The sequence below is a fragment of the Bombina bombina genome, chromosome 6 (assembly GCF_027579735.1).
Source record: "Bombina bombina isolate aBomBom1 chromosome 6, aBomBom1.pri, whole genome shotgun sequence".
Classification (NCBI taxonomy): Eukaryota; Metazoa; Chordata; class Amphibia; order Anura; family Bombinatoridae; genus Bombina; species Bombina bombina.
In genome coordinates, this window is record NC_069504.1 from 359,966,375 (window position 1) to 359,993,118 (window position 26,744).

The 26,744-nt window shown below is 33.9% G+C and overlaps 1 protein-coding gene across 1 annotated transcript in view; it reads left to right on the forward strand.

The window, feature by feature from the left end:
* Positions 1-346: 346 nt before the first annotated feature.
* LOC128662962 (uncharacterized) overlaps positions 347-26,744 on the forward strand; it is a gene marked incomplete in the record, with an annotated part of 404,548 nt that continues 378,150 nt past the window's right edge. Inside the window, 11 exon segments of the mRNA XM_053717036.1 lie at positions 347-437; positions 1,442-1,479; positions 2,174-2,233; positions 4,132-4,182; positions 4,330-4,359; positions 6,051-6,119; positions 9,659-9,706; positions 11,461-11,499; positions 11,836-11,877; positions 12,820-12,864; positions 15,905-15,955. Of these exon segments, the coding sequence (XP_053573011.1) occupies positions 380-437; positions 1,442-1,479; positions 2,174-2,233; positions 4,132-4,182; positions 4,330-4,359; positions 6,051-6,119; positions 9,659-9,706; positions 11,461-11,499; positions 11,836-11,877; positions 12,820-12,864; positions 15,905-15,955 (531 nt within the window).

Below are 26,744 nucleotides of genomic sequence, written 5' to 3' on the forward strand. Positions count from 1 at the left end.
ATGGTGTTAATCTATTCAGAAAGCAATCATGCTTGGCCTGCAAATCTCTTTAAAATATATAACAGCTGCCCAACTATTTAAAATCAAGTATTCATCAAACTATAATATATTTGGTAAAGTCGCTAAAAATTGAGTCATCTAGATATCAAATGCCAGTTAACATTTGTTGAAATACTATTAGAGCAAATATTGGACAGAACACAATGTACTGTTTTATTTCCTGATTGTGGTTTGGAATCATTTCAGAGGGAATTACTGTGGACATTATAAGTGATGTGACTGGCTGCTCATAATATAAAAAGAACACTTCCACTAACATCTCATATACATCTTGAGGAGAGCTGTATAGAAGAACAAGTGAGAACAAACGATCGTCATCATGAAATTGATCATTTTCTCGTTGATGTTCTTAGTCAGTGCCTGTTCTGGTCAAGATGGTAAGTTTTTTTTTTCCAGTCTATCAAACTAGTTTGGCATATTGCTTGTTCTCTCCATATTGTGTAGTAGTTAGCAGTCACTAATCAAGATTTCATGTGACTGGAGGAAATGATAAGCTTTAAGGGTAAATGTTTTCACAATCTTAAAATTTTGTTGACCTCTTTATATGTTCTAACAGGAGCAGTATAATACATGGACTGCAAAAATGTTGGTTGCTTCCATATTTAAGTAGTGGGCTTAGTTTACATTCCACTGATTGACCCTGCTTAAAAACAACAGGAAAGGGAATTTAAGCAGCCTAGTTTTCAGCCTAGGACATAGAGAAATAGTCTGGATTCACCACTGTCACTCACCACTGTCATTGTGGTCCCTGCTGTTTAAATTCTAAAGGCAAAAATAACAGTGGATTACAAAATACATCAACTGTCATTAAAGGGTTAATATGCTTTGTTTAAAGGGATAGGGAAGTCAAAATGAAACTTGCATGATTTAGATAGAGCATGTCATTTTAAGACTTTTTTAAATTCACTTCACTTTTCCAATGTGCTTCATTCTCTTGGTATCCCTAGTTGTTAAAAAAATATGCACATTTCCTACACTAGTGGGAGCTAGCTGCTTATTGGTGCCTGGACACATTTGTCTCTTGTGATTGGCTAACTAGATGTGTTCAGCTAGCTGCCAGTAGTGCAATGCTGTTCATTCAGCAAAGGATAACAAGAGAAGGAAGCATATGTGATAACATATGTCAATTTGAAAGTTGTTTAAAATTGTATGCTCTTTTCAAATCATGAAAGAAAATTTGGGGATTTCCTGTCCCTTTAAGGTATTTTTTTTTTTTATTCGTTTATAAGTAGTAAATTAAAAGAGTAAAGTATTAGGTAGTATTAAAATGGTCATCTTGCTAGCGTAACCTTTTCATAGGACTATGACCACTCTGTTGAAGTATATCTGTGTAATCTGTCTTTTTAAGTTAATTTCACTTTTTTTTTTTTATATATTATAGTGATTCCAACCAAAGACTGTTTAACCAAGGCTTTAAAGGTAATGATTTGCATTATAAAATTATATTTTATTACATTTTAGAGGGCTCGGAAAGTTTTTTTCATTGTACCAAATGTATTAAAATATACATTGTATTATATTACTTTTAAATGTATAATATCTATCTATCTATATCTATCTGTCTGTCATTCTGTCTATATATCTGTCTATCTACCTTTTTCTCTAGTTTTACAGGTACATAAAACAGTAACCTGTAATGGTTGATTTACACCAAATTAATACACACACATAAAATTAAGCTTAATAATGCACCACAAGAACTCTATAGTTAAAGCATTAAGTAATTATTAAGCATATACTCTTCTCAAATATGTTAATGTTCAGACCTAAGTGTTTTCCAATAAGAAATAAAAACAATATTACAATGAAAGTAAAATGATAACATACTGTTTACAAAACAAGATTACAATTTTACAATATAATCAGCATCTGCATTGCATTTCAGCTTTTGCTCTGTATTATAATTATTTCCTTAGACAATGTAGGTTATCTTCGGTTCACCTTATTTGATTTGCCAATTCTGCAGAGCTACATTACTCAAATAAAATAGCAAATCAAGGATTGACTGCTAAAACAATAACAATATTTCTTATGACAAGATAATGTGCTACACATTTTAATATGTGCTTGATGTATCTTTATTATAACTGTTTGTTATGTTTTTTTCATAAAGGAAGTACCTGAACTGCTGGTCAGCCTTAACGATTTGTTATGCAAATATTTTCATGCAAAGGTGAGTGCAAAATTTGACTAACCAAGTTTTATTCTTTGCCCCCGAACCAAAAAATTAAATAAATTAATTTGCTTAAATTATAGAAAAAAAAATCACAACTTCTTTGTCTGTTAAGTAGATGAGATCACTTATGTATTAATAACACACATAAACAATAACTAGATGTAGAGCTGAAACATCTATATCTGCTAATAAACATGTGCAGACTTTAAGAATAATAGAGTGCAGTGTGGGTTATAAAGCTTAGAAATGATACGGTACTGGTGAGTGTCATCATTATTATCTTCTGCTTCTTAATGTTTTTCTACATTAAATCACTGTTTTTCATTTATCTTACCCCTAGTCCTAGACACAGTGAACTTGTATTGGGGGCTACAATAATTATTGCAGGTTTTTTGCATCCAGCACCCAGATGCCACCACTTCTACTATGTTTTATAATTATTCTTTATTTGTAAGTTGCTTTATTCTGACTACACCTTTTAAGATAGTAGCAATATGGGTATTACAATATTGTTATATATTTATGTGTGCTTTTGTATTATATTTTCTATTGTATATTATTTTACTATTTCACACAGTCATCGGTCGATAGCAGAAACTTGCTCCAGTTTCTATAATCATATATTTACTTACAATATACCCTCATTTACACCTGTTTTTTACATTTTCAGATTTGTTCATCTGCTCCACTAATCACATAGAGCAATGTATATATTTGATTTTGATTTCCAGTAAAATGTTTTAATTAATAAGGGGATTTCAAAGGTGGATCTCAGAGTATTTTATTTTAATGCTGAGTTCTATAGTATTTAGCTCATTAAGTACAGTGTTTGCTTCTGATTTTTAAATATTAATTTGTACTGCACACATTTTTTCATTTACTGACTCATTCCTTTGCTTGTTTGTCCTTTTTCTGTATATTTGCCCTTATCCTTTTTTTTGCCATATAGGGCAGAATTTATCATTATTATAGACAGACAGCTTTGCAAATAGTGAACCTGTTTGCCTACAATCACATGTGATGCTGCATTACATTGCAACTTCAAAATTCCCTTTTTCCTGCATAAACAATTGCAGCAGAGCAGGGCATGTCAATCACCCTGAACAACTGACTCCCCCCGTGATTGATCTTGCTACCTATGAGGTGGTGGAGAGGCAAAAGAAGCTGTTTCTGCTTTAATATTGTCATCCATAATCTGTTCCTTTTTATTTATTTATTTAATTTTTATTTCCATTTATCCTCTTAGCATAATTCCTTATTCAATATTGTCCCTATTACTCCAAATGTATTTAGTCTTCAGACATTTTTTCTCCCTTCTAAAATTCTATTCGTCTTATTTACCATTTAAAACATTTTTACTTTGTACTTCTTTCTGAACTCCATGGGGCCTATTTATCAATGGTCTTGCAGACCTGATCTGACAGTGCGGATCAGGTCCGCAAGACCTCGCTGAATGCAGAGAGCAATACGCTCTCCGCATTTAACTTTGCACCAGCAGCTCACAAGAGCTGCTGGTGCAACGCCGCCCCCTGCTGACCCGCAGCCAATCACCCGCCAGCAGAGAGGTGTCAATCAACCTGATCGTACTCGATCGGGTTGATTTCCGGCAATTCCTGTCCGCCTTATCAGAGCAGGTGGACAGGGTTATGGAGCAGCGGTCTTTAGACCACTGCTTCGTAACTGGTGTTTCTGGCGAGTCTGTAAACTCGCCAGAAACACGGGCCCACAAGCTCCATTTGAAACTTGATAAATGGGCTCCATTGTGTTTATCGGTGTCAGTTCAGCTTCCACGTTGTTTTATTTTTTTCTGAAAGCACCAATATCATAGTTTACAAAGCACATTATCTGTTCAGGATTATTTCTTGTTAATTAATAGAATTACTTTGTTATTATAGGACAATAATGAGCTATACAATCAAGTTTATAAAGAACTGAAAGATTTGCTGGTAAGATCTTATTTTTATATATCAAAATTATATTTTTATGTTATGTACCATGTTATAAATTTGAATTAGGTCCACTTTCAGATTTATTGTATTATAAAATGTGCTTAAACCAACAAAAAGTATCATTATTTTACTTTCTAATTACAGGAGCAAGCTGGATGTGCTCTTGTGATTGGGGTGAGTTTTCTAACTTTTGAAACATACATTTGAAATATAAATATTTTCATGGAAAAGTAAAAAAAAAAAGAGAACAACATAGTTTTATACATATGATAATATATGCTGAATATTAACAAACATAATTTTGTCATAGCTGTGGTGTGAGATGATAAAGCACTCTATATACTGTAGAGAACTTTTTACCATCTCTTGCCTCCATCAACAGGATTCTGTCTGTCACTGTTTAGAAACAGATGGATAATCAAGTGCTCATTCTATATAGTTAAACCCCATATTCTCAGGTATAATTAAAATGAATTAATAACATGTTGATAGATATTGAAAATTAATTTTAAAACCTAAAGACCATGTCATATCCTATTTAGGCATACTATGTAAATATTGTCTTTAAATCAATTTCCCCTTATTCGTATACATTTTAAATTAGAATACTTCATCTTCAACATAAAGTACATTAGTATTTCTTAGTTCCTCTCCTTAATTACTAAACTTTAAAAATGTAACTGCTTTATCTATCCAGTGCTCATTCATTGTGCATTTCTCACCTGCACTAATGTAGGGAAATTGATTAAATCTTGCCTGTTAGCGGCACAGGAGAAGAAACTCGTGCATAGAAAGGTTTGAGATAGCTAAAGCCTTAAATCACTTTTATTCTGAGTGATGTGTTAAACATTTCCATAATCATTAATAGATAAAAGAAAATCACAAACTCACAACATCAATTGGTAGCACACAGGCAATTAGGGTAAAATATTAGCCAAACACATTGCCGTACATTATTGTGGCACACCTTTCTACTGATTTGTATGTTTGTATTTGCAAAGTAGGGGTGAATTACTGGCTATAATGTATAAAGGGACAGATAGACAAAACCAATTATTATATAAAAGTATAGCCTGGTGTTGCAATTCATAAGATAAACACTTATATTTTAATCATGTAATTGGTTGCATGTACATTAGCATTTATATAACAGTCTCTAACTCTGACCCACAAACCAGAGCTCATAAAATCTAAAATTGTAGTATTTGCTGACATCTTTACATCCTTTCATTTGAAATTGACATCTCTGCTCAGGCTTTGGTACAATGAAATAATGACATATTAGGATACTCTGAGAGCATTTTTGGAATGCAAAAATGTAAAAAAAATGGTTTAACATTAGTTTCCATCTTAGTTTCCTATTAAATTATCATTTTCAAATTAGATAATTAATTTATATCAAACTACTCATTAATACCATCAGTCAGTTACATTCAACAAAACCCCTCCACACACATTCAAATATTCTAAACTAAGAAAATCAGCTTAATTTATGTGCATTTCAAATAAATTATGCTATGAGGTCTTGGGAAACTGTGCACTGTAGCAACAGGACCCATCAATATACTTTAATTTACAATCACTTATCAAACTACAATATAATACATTCAAAATCACATTATTACAAATTATTGTAGCATTTAAAAAATTGCAAAAATATAAATATAACAGTTTTCTAAAATCAACTTAAGGGTATAGGAAAGAGTTAACAAAAATAACAATAAAATTGCCTTTTAGAGATCTTACAAATTCAATGAAAAAAAGAATAGCCAAGATATCCATATAATATTGCTGCTCTGTATGTTTATAAATGAAATAACAATCAAGTTACAAACAAAAATGTTTTTCTTTTTATTCTATAATAGGCAGAAGCTGGTACAGAAATTGCTGATCTTGCCAACAATTTGATTGAAGATGTGATAAGGAAACTTTTGGTAAGCAATTTGTTTCAAAATGTTAAAACCAATTTAATAAATAAGGTATTACAAAATAGAATCTGATTTATCATTAAGTGAGTAGGAAATTAAATAGCTTAATTTAAAATGTCAGTGGGTTTATTTTTTTAAAACAATCATATACATTAAATACTTATCACAATTCAGGTTTGATTGCACAAGATACAATGTATCCATTATCCGTATTCTGTACATTATAAATGCTATTGGTATGTTACCATATGTTGATACATGACAAATGACAGTGTATAAAATGTATAATTAAAAGCCATACAAATGTATAGTTATACAAATAGAAAGATAAGTGAAAAGCTCTACACAGAATACAACAAAGATATCTTATTTATACTGAAGGATGTGAATTATTTAGTATATAGACAAGGGTACATATGTTATATTAGCTTAGTTAATATTATCCAAAAAGATAGCACTCTATTATCTAATACAATTTTATATCTATATTTATAATTTTACATCCCATCCCTTATAGCGGTATAGTTATTGACAGTATGAAGTCTCCACCTCTAGGTGACACCAAATAGATCAAAGATAATACAGTTTAAAGAGAATTGAAACTGACTCTATGTTTATGAAAAAAACAATATTGAAAGATGCTAAAATATTTTCACATGAGAAAGTTGAAACATTAAAAAGTTTAATTCTTAAAATAAGAAATATATGCATGTGCTAGATTCATCTATGGTATAGATAGCTTGCTAGGTAATAAGACCACTCCAGCTCTCACAGCCCTATTGCTATACAAAAACACACTTCACAAGAATAAAAAAATATTATTTTTAGCATAGGAAATTTTTAACTTTTAGATTTTAATGTACAATTTTAGACTTTTAGAATTTTAATATACAATGTTTGTACACCCCAGTCCCTTCTTGTATTATGTGACAGCTCCAGTATTAATTAACATTTAATTCTTAGCTGTTTAATCAATGTTTATAGAATGTTATACAGTGATTTAAATGCAGATAATAAAAATAAAAAAAAACCTCAGAGATCCAAAATATCAGTTCCAGTAAACAGTTATAGGCATGACATCATGTTGCCCTAGTGTTTACAGGTAGTTAAAAAATATAAACAAGGCAAATCGGTTTACTAAGCAAATTTTAAACACGTCTTTCTTCACCTATTTCTTTCATCAATTAATAAATCTAGCGCTCTTGTAGCTGATCAGTCAAAGCAGCCAATATATCACTCTCATCTGCTGTCAAATCATCCCATTACTTGGCATTTTAGATAACTGTCAAATATTAGAATATGTTCATTTATAATAACTAAAAACAAGTTTTACAGCCCGCTTGTTACTGTCTAACAATAATAAATAAGAGGCACCTTTCAGAGGTTAAGGTGGGAGGCCACAGGCTCACATATAAATGTTCCAGAATAAAGAGAAAAACAGAGGCACAATAGAGAGTTGAAACTGTACAAAAAGACTTCCTCTGAGGTAGCGGACAGAAATCATCCCAATAGGATACGATCAGGACGATTGACACTCCCTGCTAGCGGCGGATTGGCCGCAAATGTGCTGGAGGGGGCATTGCACAAGCATGCTGAGTATGCTGTCAGCTACAGCGGATCATATCTGCCCAACACTTGATATAAATCTACTGCTATATCTACAGGTCTTGTTGTTGCAGAAATGTCAAGATATTTAACAAATTAATATAAAGGCTAAAGCAACACACAATACTGTGACTAAAATGACTGCTGCCGAGAAGCTTCCCCTAGACTTTATATTTTAATTCTACACATGGAACAAAAAATATATCTGCTCAAAATATAATATACTTTAAACTGTCCTCAAAATTATACATTTCCAGTAATCCAAATATCAAGTTGCTTGTAAAACTGAAATAAGAACTGATATATATATATATATATATATATATATATATATATATATATATATATATATATATATATATATATATATATAATGTATTTATTTTATTTATTTTTTAACTCAGAAGGCAAGAAAAAAACAGAGAGCATTAGGTGATTAGATCCTGTTAATATTTATTAGAATGCAAAAAAAGAAAAAAAGTATAGATTTTAGATTTAAAGAAATCAATATCTATATTTATTTTCTCTCTCACACACTTACATTACAATACAGTTTGTCTATATAATAATAATAATTTCCTTATTTTATTTCTATCCTTATTAAACCTTGTTATAATTTGTTTCATCATATAACATATTTTACTATATCTACCTTTTTTATCCGTTACACAATTATTGAAAAGTAAAGCAAAACTTCAGTAAGGGAAACAGAGAAAATTAACACACACTTTTCTTCCAATTTCTAGTAAGAGTTTTTACTTTCTGTAATAATTAAATTATAGTTTTTTTCAAGATTTGAGCAGCTGCATTATGTTTTCTACTACTAGATTTATTTAATATTTAAAAACAACTTAAAAGTAATGCTTGGTTTATTGTTTTTTCCAGTAGTAATTCATATCCTATACACAAAGCACACGCATGCTGAAAATATGTTTGTGCTTAAATATATTTTATTTCACATACCTACAATAAATACATTGAATAGCAAGAGATTGTGCTAAGAATATACTATTTGAAAAATATTTTATTTTAAATTGTCATCTAATATCTATAATCTTTCATATGTCTATAAAAAGCAAATCAAAATTAATGTCTTCTAGGTAAAATTAATGAACTAATTCTGTATTAGGAATCCAATGACAAGAAGTGGACTTAGTGATATCAGTGAATGTTACAAGATGCACAATATTTATTACTTGACTGCTTAAAGGGACAGTTTATTCAAAATTAAACTTTCAGGATGCAGATAAGACATGTAATTTTAAACCTTTGCAAATTACTTTTATCATAAACTTTGCTTTGTTCTCTTGATATTTATAATTGAAAGCTAAACCTAGTTAGGCTCATATACTTATTTCTAAGCCTTTGAAGGCTGCCTCTTTTCTTAATGCATTTGACAGTTTTTTTACAGCTAGTGGGTGTTAGTTCATGTGTGCCTTATAAATAACATTGTGCTCATGCCCGTGTAGTTACTAATAAGATGGCACTGATTGGGTAAAATACAAGTCTGTCAAAAGAACTGAAATAAGGGGATAGTATACAGAGGCTTAGATACAAGGTAATCACAGAGGTAAAAAGTATATTAATATAACTGCGTTATGCAAAATTGGAGAATGGGTAATAAAGGGAATAACTATTTTTGAAACAATAAAATATCTGGAGTAAACTGTCCCTTTAAAATTCATCTTTAATAAATATCTAGTAGAGTAGGACAGACTAAACAGAGTATAATGCAAAACACAACATAGCTATAATCCATGTGAAGAGTTACTGAGACTTTCCTATTTGTTACATTATTTGTTTAAAGAGAGTTTGTTAAACACAAATGTTACAAGTATGTGTTACACTAGAATTGTTTCCATCAAACTGGCTACATTTGTTAGATGAATGATATTAATATTGTTTATATTTACTTGTTTCCTCTATTTAAATGTTTATAGGACAATCTTCCAATTACAGAAGATTTATTTAGACTATTGTGCGATGTGGTAAGTTCTTATTTGCATCCAGCATTATTAAAATAATATTGATAAACCCCTTTAAACCTATATGTGCATTTAAAAGCATTTAAAACACATTTCTAATCACAAATACTTTAATATTCTGAACAAATACCATTTTATATGGTGAACAAAATAGAAATATATTTTCTGTTTCATTAACAATAAGCTATGGTGATCTCTACACTCGTTCTTCAAAGCTTCACAAAGCCTCAGAGTGTAATAAGATTAGCTCTAATAAATCAATTTTATATTGCATGTTTTTTGGTATTTAGAAGAGTTGCTCTCTCTAATAAGATGGCAAATAATATGGTTAAAATTGATGACACTTACTCATTCATTTATTGTGCATATTTTGTTTATATTGTCTTGAATAATATGCAGTCATTATTTTGCTTTATTGGGGCCAGAGAGGATAAAGGTTCCCTTATGTCTGGCTTTTCCTTGTACTCAACCAACACAAATTACAGGATAAATTACCAGACTGCACAGCTTGTCCTTCAGCATCTGTGATTTATTTCAGCACTAACTGACACACTTCTATTGGCTACTGAATTTTTTATGGATGTTCTACTCCCACTTTATACTACATGATACCAATGAGAACTATAGCAGAAAAAAAATCTCTTTGTGTCTAGCATCAAAACAGTTACAATCCATGTTGTGTTTGTCTCTAGCATTAAATGGGATAAAAAAAGTATGTTTTGTATTACTGGTATCAAGAAGATAAAATTAAATTCGTATTGGCATCAAATTGGTCAATTCAATTATTATTATTTTACTCAGGCTAAATATTGCTCAACCTGTTACTGGAATAAATATGCTAAAACTGACCCAGTGTCAGTAAAATGAATTTGTTTTGTCATTAAAAGGAGGTTTAAAATGATTGTAGTGAATGTCAATAGTACAAAGAGGGGTTAATCAGCCCTGTTTAGTAGCTCACTTGCCACTAGAAACAGATGATGAAGAATTAGAGCAGGTTGAGATATTTGAAAAGTCCATTGAATTTACTTACATGCCCTAGACCTTAATAATTCTTAAAAAACAGTATTTCTGGGGCCTGACTGGCCCATTGAGTAAAGCTAGAAAACTTGTTATTGGTGCCAGTATGAGTTGGCTTTAGGGGCAATATTATCAACTTGGAATGTAAATTGAACATGAGCTTGCTTGAAGGGATTGAATAGATCACATACATGATCTGAAGTATTATTTGGGCATACAACTGGCAGGATAAATAGTAAGTGCCATGTATCTGACCTGATAGTAAGTAACTGATATAATAATTATGGAGTACTGTGCGTTCATATTTCTCATATCTCTTATCCTTTGTTGAAGAATAAACTTGAGTAAGCTGATAGGAGCTAAGGAGTGTGGACATGTCTTTAGCATTCTATGGCAAAAGGGTTTGCAATGATATATAAAATTGGTTTTAGCATTGTTGCAAACTTTGCTGCCAGAATGTTAAAGAGATGTACGTACTCCTGAGCTCACTTAGGTTTATCTAACAGAAGTAAATTAGAAAGTGGTTTAAAATGCTCATAATATATTCTCTCCATTTAACTTTAATGTTGCCTTTACTGTCCCTTTAAGTAAAAGGTCTTTGTTATTAGTAATGACAGGAGGTCCTTCTACCTTTATGTGTAGTGCCCTCAATATATTTCCTTAAGATGCATTAAAGGTATTGTATATTTGTACAGATGTTAAGAAGTTTATGTACAAACAACCTCTTTTTATACTTACAGACAGATGGCCTCACAAAGTGTATAACAAACGCTAATTTGGTTTGTAAACTTTTTTTGACACTTATTTGTGAATCATTTTAGAAAGTTGTGCAATAAACAAGTGATCTATTTATATATCCACTTATGTATGCATCTAAGTAACTATCTGTATATCATTTATCATCTATCTATCTATCATTCTTTCTTTCTTTTTATCTATCTCTCTATCAAATATTTATCTATCATCTATTTATCCATTTATCTATCTTTCTGTCTATCTGTTTATCATCTATCTACCTCACTATTGCACCTGTGTCATATAGTTCACAAAATTGTTTAAATATTTGTGACCATTTAGTTTTAATGACTGAAATATTATTTATTTATATTTTTTAGCTTTCTACAGATACGAGTGCTGTGATAGCTCTTCTAAAAGATGTAAGAAATTATAGTATAATAATATATTTCTATGTATACCTAATAAACTGCTATAATTGTCATTGTGTTTAATGTACATGTACTCAAAAAATAGAGAAGAAATTAAGAGATTAAAATGAATACTCAAAAAATTATACATACTATTACACTGCCAGAAACTAATTGCTTTTACTGCTTTTGATTTACCATAAAACATTTTAAGCTTCTTCCATAAACAGTAAACATTAAACAAAGTCACACAGAAAATGTTTAATATTCTTTTACATATGTTGAGTAACACTTTTGTTGTACTAGCAGAAGAAAAAAAATAAAAAGAAAATAAAAGGTTATTTATTAATATGTCAGTAGACGTGCATTTGCTTGTTACAAATCCACATTTGTTAGCAAAACACGGATATTCGTCTTGTTTTTACAAAATTGAGGCTTAAATCGGCAGCTCCAAGGGCAAGCACTAAAGGAAAAGGTCATTTAGTGCAGACTTTAGGAGCTGTTGTGCTTAGCTTCCTATTAGCTCTGTGAAGTAGAGGAGAGGGTTAGCACAGCTCTCCAGTGCGCTAAAACTTAGTATAAAGCTACAGGTGAGCATTTTCACTTGTAGTTTTGAACCTTTACATTTTTATTAAAAATGAATGTAAATGTTTCACAAATGGTCAGTAGTCATTTCATTTTAAACAAGATGAATACCAAATAGCATGGGCACTGAGTAGTCTACATACAAAGTATTTTTAACATTTGGAACCAAAAATGTAGCCAAACAGAAAATGATGCCTGAGCACATGTCTATATGTCAGTTTATGTTCACTTGTGTTACTATTTTAACCAGTGTATAATCTGTGCATTTTTTAGGGGTATTCTCTAATAAAGACATAACTCCTACCATTTGTAATATTGAAATATTTAGCAACGCATTTGATTTTAATATTCCTCATTTTTTTCTTGCAGCCTTCAAATACTGTGGATAAAATTTTTGACCTTGTAGATTCTTTGGTAATATACATTTAATTAAACCTCTAAATGTCTATGTTCTTTTCAAGTGTTTTACATCCTGAAGTTCTGCATTGTGTATTATTGTCTAAGGTGATCTGCACTTTACTGCATGCACCATTAATACAAAACACGCACTACTTTGGAATAATTTTATATACCAAATGAACACATATTTACTTGTAGGAATTTTAATTGATAATCAACAAAACAATGTATTCTGCAGCAAAAAGACAAAACATCTTAAAATATATAAGTTACTGTAAATAAATGTATTCCCAATGCACATCCCTAAATTAAATATAATACTTTTTATATCCTTAAATGTAATCATATTTAATTATATCCTTCTCTAAAAATAAATGTGACAATATAGACAATCTGTAAGTACATACATATATACACATATAGATACATACATATAGCTACACTCACTCACACTTATTTACAGAAATACATATACACCTATGAGCCCTTCCCAGCCAAGCACCTGTCATATACTATTTCCCTTTAAATATCTTTTAATTTTTTTTTTCAATAATAAACCCAGATTGTCTGGAAATACCAGATTGTGCGCTATTCTTTGCACAATGTTACACTAAGGATAATGTACCCTGCTCTATCTGTTGTGCACCATTTGTAATTTGAGTGATTTGTCTTCATGTCGGCAAGTTTTTAATCATTGGGCCAATAGTGTCTTGTAAGACTCTGTAATTTTTTTAATTCAAGGCTAATTCAATTGATATGAAAACCTTCTTAAAACCTCATGCCTCATGTGTTTCCATATGACTTAATACTGATGGAATTTGACAACTGTATTTAAAGGGACACTGAACCCACATTTTTTCTTTTGTGACTCAGATAGAGCATGACATTTTAAGCAACTTTCTAATTTACTCCTATTATCAAATTTTCTTCATTCTCTTGGTATATTTATTTGAAATGCAAGAATGTAAGTTTAGATGTCGGCCCATTTTTGGTGAACAACCTAGGTTGTTCTTGCTGATTGGTTCATAAATTCATCCACCAATAAAAAGTGCTGTCCGGAGTACTGAACCAAAAAAAAAAGGTTTGATGCCTTGTTTTTAAATTAAAGATAGCAAGAGAAGGAATAAAAATGATAATAGGAGTAAATTAGAAAGTTGCTTAAAATTGCATGCTCTATCTGAATCACAAAAGAAAAAAAATTGGGTTCAATGACAGGTTTCAATGTCCCTTTAAATCCACCAGAGATCACATTATCATGCAGCTTATCAAATAATTTGTGGAGTTTTCACATAAAGTCCCTAAGATGTTGGTACTAATTTTGTTGCTTAAAGGGACAGTAAATTCATAATTATAGATTCATGATGTAGACAGAGCAAACAATTTAAAACAACTTTCCAAGTTACTTCTATTATTTAATTTGCTTCCTTCTATTCTTATCCTTTCCTGAAATGTTTATATGGGAAAGCTCAGGAGCAGCAAAGAACCTAGGTTCTAGCTACTGATTGGTGGCTCTGTATCACGGATTAAAAAGCTAATTCACTTTGTAAAGACTCAGTGAGTGCCTTTCTTTATCCGATATTTTATATATATACACAGATTGTCATTGGCTCAGTCGTGCATTGCTGCTCCTTCAACAAATGATACCAAAAGAATTAAGCAAATTTGCTATCAGAAGAAAACTGGAAAGTTGTTTCAAATGGTGTGTTCTAACTAAATCATGAAAGACAAATTTTGAGTTTCATGTCCCTTTAAATGTTTCTGGTGTTTCTCATTCAACCTTTCAGGTTGTTTAATTAATATCATGGTTTACTAGTTTAATTTAAAGAATAATATAAAATATAGTTTAAATCACAATTTTATCCTATTAAACCTATAATTTGATAATGTAAAGGTTTTGATGATTAAGACTGTTACTTATAAAATTATACATAACAATATGAAAGATTTAATGTAAAATGATTGATTTTATTTTTTTGCTATTTATTGGAATCAATGTTGCCTGCAAGCAGTTGTGTGCTTTGTTATATTCATGTAGGGGCAGAACCCCCTGCTGCCAAACATTTTGTCTCTAACTTGCTTTATATATATTTCTCACACCTGAAGTACAGGGCGTCTCGGAGTAAAATAGGACACCACTAGACAACCAGAGATCACTGATGTACAACAAAACTGATAAACAATATATTCAGTCAGCATAGACGTGAGAAGGCATAATTGTCTAGAACTAACTCTTATAATTCCCTGCCTCTCAGTTCTGTAGCCCTAGGCAAAAGCACAGCTGTATTTGTTTTACATTCTCTCCTTGCTCACTTATGTTTTGCTTCCTTAAAGATCTATAATAAAAAAAATGAGGAAAAAATTATGATTCTCTTGTAATTTTTAGCATGTTTTGCCAAATTTTCCAATAATCCTACTCTTGATTTGTTCACTTAATTAAATTAAATGTCAGCAAATTAATTGTAATGTGGAATAGAAAATGAAGTCAATAAGCAGCAAAGTAGCACACAAGAGTTTGACTGATCAAACAATTGTTGATGATGTAGAATGTAAGTTTATATATTATATTAAAAATTATAGATTTCTTAAATTTCTTTAAATAATCAAAGATTTGGGATCTTAATGCATGTTTGTTATCATTTCATAAAATTGTATATTTAGGTGCTATTTAAAACTAAGTGAGACATAATAATATTAAGACATTGACCCCATTTATAAATTTGTGCATGCAGCTTCAGGGCTGTTGCAAAGCAGGTTTGCTAATGCTTTTTAATATGTCTGTAACCACAGATGTCAAATATCCTAAACTCATTTGTCAGGGATGACTGACAAGCCCTGCTCTTGCACAAATAATTATGTGAAAGAAGGTCATGTGGAAGCACAAACTTTGCTTGTACAATTATAAATTCTGTCAGAAATTGCTGTATTGGAGGCCCCATGCAGACCTTGATAAATGGGGGTTATTATGTAATAGCTAACACTTAACTGATCTTCAAAATATTTTTTGGCAAATGTTAAAAACAACCTTTAAGTCTTGTGTTTTTTTTTTAATTTCTAGGGCAAGACATTTGGCTGCACCCTGACTGATCTATTAAGTAAAGATAAATTGGTGAGACAAATTGATTATATTTTGCATATAAAAATCTGTAAATGTGCATCAAGGTTGTGTGTTAGTTATAACGCTGGAATAAGTGTTACTTTTTTGTTTAATACTTGGAATTTTGTTTAAAAAATTAATAGATAATATTAGGATAAATAGTCAACAATAGTTATGACCCTTACTAACATAATAACATAGTAGATGAGGTTGAAAGAAAGACAAAAGTCAATCGAGTTCAACCTATACAAATTTTAATATACTTACAAAATAGCTCCCCTTGAGCTTAAATGAATCCTATTAAAAAGATGACCCATTTAACACAAGCAATCATATCCCTGAATTCTGTTTCTAGCCAGAAATGTATCTATGTCCTTTTTAAACATATCTAAGGTATAAACCGCCTCAGGTAATGAGTTCCGCAATTTTAGTGCTCTTTAGTGAAGAAGCATTTACATTGCAGGAGATGAAATCTCCTTTTCTCCAGGCTTAAAGGGATACTAAACCCATTTTTTTTATTTCATGATTCAGATAGTGCATGCAATTTTAAGCAACTTTCTAATTTGCTCCTATTATCATTTTTTTCTTGCTATCTTTATTTAAAAAACAGGAATGTAAAGCTTATGAGCCGTCCCATTTTAGGTGCAGCACCATGGATGGCGTTTGATTATTGGTGGCTGAGGGAGAGGGATGGGGGAATAAGTGTTGGGAAAGGGATCAGGGAGGGGGAGGGTATTGAGGGGGGTAGCTACACTATTAAAATAATGTTTTTTTATTTTTATTTATTAAAAAAAAACATATTTTGAGCAAATTGGGTACTGGCAGATAGCTGCCAGTACCCAAGATGGCAGGAAATAGGTAGAGGGGGAGGGTTATAAAACTGTTTGGAGGGATCAGGGAGGATGGGGGCTAAGGGGGATCCAACACTGCAGAATATATAAAAATAAATATATATATATATATATATATATATATATATATATATATATATATATCTTTTTATTTTAGTACTGGCAGACTTTCTGTCAGTACTTAAGATGACGGTAACAATTGTGAGGTGGGGAAGGTAAGAAAGCTGATTGAGAGGGGTCAGGGAAGGATCAGGGGGTGGTATGTGTCAGGTGGGAGACTGATCTCTACACTAAAGCAAATATTAACCCTACAAGCTACGTAATTAACCCCTTCACTGCTGGCATAATACAAGTGTGGTGTGCAGCGGCATTTAGAGGGTTTCTAATTACCAAATACCAAAGCCATATATGTCTGCTATTTCTCAACAAAGGGGATCCCAGAGAGGCATTTACAGCCATTTGTGCCATAATTGCACAAGCTGTTTGTAAATAATTTCAGTGAGAAACCTAAAGTTTGTGAAAAAGTTAATCATTTTTTTTATTTGATCGCATTTGGCGGTGAAATGGTGGCATGAAATATACCAAAATGGGCCTTGATCAATACTTTGGATTATCTACTAAAATAAAAATATACATGTAACTAGTTATTCAGGGATTCCTGAAAGATATCAGTGTTACAATGGAAATAGCAAAGTGCTACTTGTACTTATTGCCCTATAACTTGCAAAAAAAAGCAAACAACATGTAAGCATTGGGTATATCTAAACGCAGGACAAAATTTATAAACTATTTAGCATGGGTTTTTTTTTGGTGGTTGTAGTTGTGTAACAGATTTTGGTGGTCAAAGTTAGAAAAAGTATGATTTTTTAATTTGTTCATCATATTTTATAATTTATTTTATAGTAAATAATATAATGTGATGAAAATAATGAAAACTTTAGAAAGTCCATTTAATGGCAAGAAAAATGGTATATAATATGTGTGGGTACAGTAAATGAGTAAGAGAAAAATTAAAGCTTAACAAAAATACTGCAATGAAAATTGAAAAATGGTCTGGTCACTAAGGGGTTAAATAAAGATAGCAAAATAATGAAGAAAAAATGATAATAGGAGTAAATTAGAAAGTTGGTTTAAAATTTCCTGCTCAATCTTAGTATCCCTTTAAGGCTGGAGGAAAAAAAGGTTTAGTCTCCTGCAACGTAAATGCTGCTTCACTTAAGAGAAATAAAATTGTGGAACTCATTACCTGAGGAGGTAGTAACTGCTAATACCTTAGATACATTTAAAAATGACTTAGATACATTTCTGGCTAGAAACACAATTCAGGGATAGGATTGATTGTGTTAAATAAGTCACATTTTTAATGGGATTGATTTAAGTTTAACGGGAGCTATTTTGTAAGTATATTAACATTTGTATAGGTTGAACTTGATGGACTGTTGTCTTGTTTCAACCTCATCTACTATGGGTTTAGTATCCCTTTAAATTGTGAACTCTTGTCACATACAATTTTCTTGGTATACATAGAAGAACTTCTGCCATGTCTGTAAATGGGCATTGAATATAATTATATTACGTAATCATATCACCTCTCAAGTGCATTTTTTCTAGAGAAAACCTACCCAGTTTGGCAGCCTCTCCTCATTTCTTAAATTCTCCATACCCATTATTAGTTTTTTGGCCTTTCTCTGAACGTTTTCTAAGTCTGCAATGTCTTTTTTTAAGATTAGTCCCCAGAACTGTACTCCATACTCTAGGGCCTAGATTTAGAGTTCGGCGGTAAAAGGGCTGTTAACGCTCCGCGGGTTTTTTTCTGGCCGCACCATAAATTTAACTCTGGTATCGAGAGTTCAAACAAATGCTGCGTTAGGCTCCAAAAAAGGAGCGTAGAGCATTTTTACCGCAAATGCAACTCTCGATACCAGAGTTGCTTACGGACGCGGCCGGCATCAAAAACGTGCTCGTGCACGATTCTCCCATAGGAAACAATGGGGCTGTTTGAGCTGAAAAAAAACCTAACACCTGCAAAAAAGCAGCGTTCAGCTCCTAACGCAGCCCCATTGTTTCCTATGGGGAAACACTTCCTACGTCTGCACCTAACACTCTAGCATGTACCCCGAGTCTAAACACCTCTAACCTTACACTTATTAACCCCTAATCTGCCGCCCCCGCTATCGCTGACCCCTGCATTACACTTTTAACCCCTAATCTGCCGCTCCGTAAACCGCCGCCACCTACGTTATCCCTATGTACCCCTAATCTGCTGCCCCTAACACCGCCGACCCCTGTATTATATCTATTAACCCCTAACTTGCCCCCCACAACGTCGCCGCAAGCTACTTAAAATAATTAACCCCTAATCTTCCGACCGCAAATCGCCGCCACCTACGTTATCCCTATGTACCCCTAATCTGCTACCCCTAACATCGCCGACCCCTATGTTATATTTATTAACCCCTAATCTGCCCCCCACAACGTCGCCGACACCTACCTACACTTATTAACCCCTAATCTGCCGAGCGGACCTGAGCGCTACTATAATAAAGTTATTAACCCCTAATCCGCCTCACTAACCCTATCATAAATAGTATTAACCCCTAATCTGCCCTCCCTAACATCGCCGACACCTAACTTCAATTATTAACCCCTAATCTTCCGACCGGAGCTCACCGCTATTCTAATAAATGTATTAACCCCTAAAGCTAAGTCTAACCCTAACACTAACACCCCCCTAAGTTAAATATAATTTTTATCTAACGAAATAAATTAACTCTTATTAAATAAATAATTCCTATTTAAAGCTAAATACTTACCTGTAAAATACATCCTAATATAGCTACAATATAAATTATAATTATATTATAGCTATTTTAGGATTAATATTTATTTTACAGGCAACTTTGTAATTATTTTAACCAGGTACAATAGCTATTAAATAGTTAAGAACTATTTAATAGTTACCTAGTTAAAATAATTACAAATTTACCTGTAAAATAAATCCTAACCTAAGATATAATTAAACCTAACACTACCCTATCAATAAAATAATTAAATAAACTACCTACAATTACCTACAATTAACCTAACACTACACTATCAATAAATTAATTAAACACAATTGCTACAAATAAATAAAATTAAATAAACTATCTAAAGTACAAAAAATAAAAAAGAACTAAGTTACAGAAAATAATAAAATATTTACAAACATAAGAAAAATATTACAACAATTTTAAACTAATTACACCTACTCTAAGCCCCCTAATAAAATAACAAAGCCCCCCAAAATAAAAAATTCCCTACCCTATTCTAAAATACAAATATTACAAGCTCTTTTACCTTACCAGCCCTGAACAGGGCCCTTTGCGGGGCATGCCCCAAGAATTTCAGCTCTTTTGCCTGTAAAAAAAAACATACTATACCCCCCCCCAACATTACAACCCACCACCCACATACCCCTAATCTAACCCAAACCCCCCTTAAATAAACCTAACACTACCCCCCTGATGATCTTCCTACCTTGTCTTCACCATGCCAGGTTCACCGATCCGGCCTGGCTCCAAGATCTTCATCCACCCCAAGCGGGGGCTAGACATCCACTGAAGAAGTCCAGAAGAGGGTCCAAAGTCTTCCTCCTATCCGGCAAGAAGAGGACATCCGGACCGGCAAACATCTTCTCCAAGCGGCATCTTCTATCTTCTTCCATCCGATGACGACCGGCTCCATCTTGAAGACGTCCAGCGCGGATCCATCCTCTTCTTCCGACGACTAGACGACGAATGACGGTTCCTTTAAGGGACGTCATCCAAGATGGCGTCCCTCGAATTCCGATTGGCTGATAGGATTCTATCAGCCAATCGGAATTAAGGTAGGAATTTTCTGATTGGCTGATGGAATCAGCCAATCAGAATCAAGTTCAATCCGATTGGCTGATCCAATCAGCCAATCAGATTGAGCTCGCATTCTATTGGCTGATCGGAACAGCCAATAGAATGCGAGCTCAATCTGATTGGCTGATTGGATCAGCCAATCGGATTGAACTATATTCTGATTGGCTGATTCCATCAGCCAATCAGAAAATTCCTACCTTAATTCCGATTGGCTGATAGAATCCTATCAGCCAATCGGAATTCGAGGGACGCCATCTTGGATGACGTCCCTTAAAGGAACCGTCATTCGTCGTCTAGTCGTCGGAAGAAGAGGATGGATCCGCGCTGGACGTCTTCAAGATGGAGCCGGTCGTCATCGGATGGAAGAAGATAGAAGATGCCGCTTGGAGAAGATGTTTGCCGGTCCGGATGTCCTCTTCTTGCCGGATAGGAGGAAGACTTTGGACCCTCTTCTGGACTTCTTCAGTGGATGTCTAGCCCCCGCTTGGGGTGGATGAAGATCTTGGAGCCAGGACGGATCGGTGAACCTGGCATGGTGAAGACAAGGTAGGAAGATCATCAGGGGGGTAGGGTTAGGTTTATTTAAGGGGGGTTTGGGTTAGATTAGGGGTAGGTGGGTGGTGGGTTGTAATGTTGGGGGGGGGTATAGTATGTTTTTTTTTACAGGCAAAAGAGCTGAAATTCTTGGGGCATGCCCCGCAAAGGGCCCTGTTCAGGGCTGGTAAGGTAAAAGAGCTTGTAATATTTGTATTTTAGAATAGGGTAGGGAATTTTTTATTTTGGGGGGCTTTGTTATTTTATTAGGGGGCTTAGAGTAGGTGTAATTAGTTTAAAATTGTTGTAATATTTTTCTTATGTTTGTAAATATTTTATTATTTTCTGTAACTTAGTTCTTTTTTATTTTTTGTACTTTAGATAGTTTATTTAATTTTATTTATTTGTAGCAATTGTGTTTAATTAATTTATTGATAGTGTAGTGTTAGGTTAATTGTAGGTAATTGTAGGTAGTTTATTTAATTATTTTATTGATAGGGTAGTGTTAGGTTTAATTATATCTTAGGTTAGGATTTATTTTACAGGTAAATTTGTAATTATTTTAACTAGGTAACTATTAAATAGTTCTTAACTATTTAATAGCTATTGTACCTGGTTAAAATAATTACAAAGTTGCCTGTAAAATAAATATTAATCCTAAAATAGCTATAATATAATTATAATTTATATTGTAGCTATATTAGGATGTATTTTACAGGTAAGTATTTAGCTTTAAATAGGAATTATTTATTTAATAAGAGTTAATTTATTTCGTTAGATAAAAATTATATTTAACTTAGGGGGGTGTTAGTGTTAGGGTTAGACTTAGCTTTAGGGGTTAATACATTTATTAGAATAGCGGTGAGCTCCGATCGGAAGTTTAGGGGTTAATAATTGAAGGTAGGTGTCGGCGATGTTAGGGAGGGCAGATTAGGGGTTAATACTATTTATGATAGGGTTAGTGAGGCGGATTAGGGGTTAATAACTTTATTATAGTAGCGCTCAGGTCCGCTCGGCAGATTAGGGGTTAATAAGTGTAGGTAGGTGTCGGCGACGTTGTGGGGGGCAGATTAGGGGTTAATAAATATAACATAGGGGTCGGCGATGTTAGGGGTAGCAGATTAGGGGTACATAGGGATAACGTAGGTGGCGGCGATTTGCGGTCGGAAGATTAGGGGTTAATTATTTTAAGTAGCTTGCGGCGACGTTGTGGGGGGCAAGTTAGGGGTTAATAGATATAATACAGGGGTCGGCGGTGTTAGGGGCAGCAGATTAGGGGTACATAAGTATAACGTAGGTGGCGGTCGGCAGATTAGGGGTTAAAAATTTTAATCGAGTGGCGGCGATGTGGGGGGACCTCGGTTTAGGGGTACATAGGTAGTTTATGGGTGTTAGTGTACTTTAGGGTACAGTAGTTAAGAGCTTTAGAAACCGGCGTTAGCCAGAAAGCTCTTAACTCCTGCTATTTTCAGGCGGCTGGAATCTTGTCGTTAGAGCTCTAACGCTCACTGCAGAAACGACTCTAAATACCAGCGTTAGAAAGATCCCATTGAAAAGATAGGCTACGCAAATGGCGTAGGGGGATCTGCGGTATGGAAAAGTCGCGGCTGAAAAGTGAGCGTTAGACCCTTTCCTGACTGACTCCAAATACCAGCGGGCGCCCAAAACCAGCGTTAGGAGCCTCTAACGCTGGTTTTGACGGCTACCGCCGAACTCTAAATCTAGGCCTAGGTGAGGTCTTTCTAGGGATGTATATAGTGACAGAATTATGCTTACCTCCCTTGCATCAATGCCTCTTTCAATACATATTAGTATCTTATTAGCCTTAGAAGCCACTGCACTGCATTGTGCGCTCATCTTTAGCATGTTACTACTCCAAAATTCCTTTCCTCCCTTACGGCTAGATTTAGAGTTTTGTCGGTAAGGACCCGCGTAGCTAACGCCGGCTTTTTTCTGGCCGCACCATAAAAATAACTCTGGTATTTAGAGTCCACATAAAGGCTGCGTTAGGCTCCAAAAAAGGAGCGTAGAGCATATTTAACGCAGCTTCAACTCTCGATACCAGAGTTGCTTACGGACGCGGCCAGCCTCAAAAACGTGCTCGTGCACGATTCCCCCATAGGAAACAATGGGACTGTTTGAGCTGAAAAAAAAACTAACACCTGCAAAAAAGCCGCATTCAGCTCCTAACGCAGCCCCATTGTTTGCTATGCGGAAACACTTCCTACGTCTGCACCTAACACCCTAACATGTACCCCGAGTCTAAACACCCCTAACCTTACACTTATTAACCCCTAATCTGCCGCCCCTGCTATCGCTGACCCCTGCATATTATTATTAACCCCTAATCTGCCGCTCCGTAAACCGCCGCTACTTACATTATCCCTATGTACCCCTAATCTGCTGCCCTAACATCGCCGACCCCTATATTATATTTATTAACCCCTAATCTGCCCCCCACAACGTCGCCTCCACCTGCCTACACTTATTAACCCCTAATCTGCCGACCGGACCTGAGCGCTACTATAATAACGTTATTAACCCCTAATCCGCCTCACTAACCCTATAATAAATAGTATTAACCCCTAATCTGCCCTCCCTAACATCGCCGACACCTAACTTCAATTATTAACCCCTAATCTGCCGACTGGAGCTCACCGCTATTCTAATAAATGTATTAACCCCTAAAGCTAAGTCTAACCCTAACACTAACACCCCCCTAAATTAAATATAATTTTAATCTAACGAAATTAATTAACTCTTATTAAATAAATTATTCCTATTTAAAGCTAAATACTTACCTGTAAAATAAATCCTAATATAGCTACAATATAAATTATAATTATATTATAGCTATTTTAGGATTAATATTTATTTTACAGGTAACTTTGTATTTATTTTAACCAGGTACAATAGCTATTAAATAGTTAAGAACTATTTAATAGCTAAAATAGTTAAAATAATTACAAAATTACCTGTAAAATAAATCCTAACCTAAGTTACAATTAAACCTAACACTACACTATCAATAAATAAATTAAATACAATACCTACAAATAACTACAATGAAATAAACTATCTAAAGTACAAAAAATAAAAAAGAACTAAGTTACAAAAAATAAAAAAATATTTACAAAAATAAGAAAAATATTACAACAATTTTAAACTAATTACACCTACTCTAAGCCCCCTAATAAAATAACAAAGCCCCCCAAAATAAAAAAATGCCCTACCCTATTCTAAATTACTAAAGTTCAAAGCTCTTTTACCTTACCAGCCCTGAACAGGGCCCTTTGCGGGGCATGCCCCAAGAAGTTCAGCTCTTTTGCCTGTAAAAATAAACATACAATCCCCCCCCCCAACATTACAACCCACCACCCACATACCCCTAATCTAACCCAAACCCCCCTTAAATAAACCTAACACTAAGCCCCCAAAGATCTTCCTACCTTGGCTGATTGGATCAGCCAATCGGATTGAACTTGATTCTGATTGGCTGATGGAATCAGCCAATCAGAATATTCCTACCTTAATTCCGATTGGCTGATAGAATCCTATCAGCCAATCGGAATTCGAGGGACGCCATCTTGAATGACGTCATTTAAAGGAACCGTCATTCGTCGTTCAGTCGTCGGCCAGGATGGATGTTCCGCGTCGGAGGTCTTCAGGATCCTGCCGCTCCGCTCCGGATGGATGACCATAGAAGATCCCGCTTGGATGAAGACTTCAATCGGATGGAAGACCTCTTCTGCCCCGCTTGGATGAAGACTTCAGCCGGATCATGGACCTCTTCAGCCCCCCGCTTGGGCTTGGATCAGGACATCGGAGGAGCTCTTCTGGATCGATCGATGAACCTGGTATGGTGAAGATAAGGTAGGAAGATCTTCAGGGGCTTAGTGTTAGGTTTATTTAAGGGGGGTTTGGGTTAGATTAGGGGTATGTGGGTGGTGAGTTGTAATGTTGGGGGGGGGATTGTATGTTTTTTTTTACAGGCAAAAGAGCTGAACTTCTTGGGGCATGCCCCTCAAAGGGCCCTGTTCAGGGCTGGTAAGGTAAAATAGCTTTGAACTTTAGTAATTTAGAATAGGGTAGGGCATTTTTTTATTTTGGGGGGCTTTGTTATTTTATTAGGGGGCTTAGAGTAGGTGTAATTAGTTTAAAATTGTTGTAATATTTTTCTTATGTTTGTAAATATTTTTTTATTTTTTGTAACTTAGTTCTTTTTTATTTTTTGTACTTTAGATAGTTTATTTCATTGTAGTTATTTGTAGGTATTGTATTTAATTTATTTATTGATAGTGTAGTGTTAGGTTTAATTGTAGATAATTATAGGTATTTTATTTAATTAATTTATTGATAGTGTAGTGTTAGGTTTAATTGTAACTTAGGTTAGGATTTATTTTACAGGTAATTTTGTAATTATTTTAACTATTTTAGCTGGTTAAAATAAATACAAAGTTACCTGTAAAATAAATATTAATCCTAAAATAGCTATAATATAATTATAATTTATATTGTAGCTATATTAGGATTTATTTTACAGGTAAGTATTTAGCTTTAAATAGGAATAATTTATTTAATAAGAGTTAATTAATTTTGTTAGATTAAAATTATATTTAACTTAGGGGGGTGTTAGTGTTAGGGTTAGACTTAGCTTTAGGGGTTAATACATTTATTAGAATAGCGGCGAGATTCGGTCGGCAGATTAGGGGTTAATAATTGAAGTTAGGTGTCGGCGATGTTAGGGAGGGCAGGTTAGGGGTTAATAAATATAATATAGGGGTCGGCGGTGTTAGGGGCAGCAGATTAGGGGTACATAGCTATAATGTAGGTGGCGGCTCTTTGCGGTCAGCAGATTAGGGGTTAATTATTGTAGGTAGCTGGCGGCGACGTTGTGGGGGGCAGATTAGGGGTTAATAAATATAATATAGGGGTCGGCGGTGTTAGGGGCAGCAGATTAGGGGTACATAAGGATAACGTAGGTGGCGGTCGGCAGATTAGGGGTTAAAAAAATTTAATCGAGTTGCGGCGATGTGGGGGGAACTCAGTTTAGGGGTACATAGGTAGTTTATGGGTGTTAGTGTACTTTAGAGTACAGTAGTTAAGAGCTTTATAAACCGGCGTTAGCCCAGAAAGCTCTTAACTGCTGACTTTTTTCCTGCGCCTGGAGTTTTGTCGTTAGAATTCTAACGCTCACTTCAGACACGACTCTAAATACCGGAGTTAGAAAGATCCCATTGAAAAGATAGGATACGCAATTTACGTAAGGGGATCTGCGGTATGGAAAAGTCGCGGCTGAAAAGTGAGCGTTAGACCCTTTTTTTAATGACTCCAAATACCGGAGGTAGCCTAAAACCAGCGTTAGGAGCCTCTAACGCTGGTTTTCACGGCTACCGCCCAACTCTAAATCTAGGCCTTATTTTGCTAAGTCTAGTTCCATTTAAATAATAGATTGCCTGTTTATTTTTACTTCCAAAATGTAGAACCTTGCATTTTACAGTATTACATCTAATTTTCCATTTACCT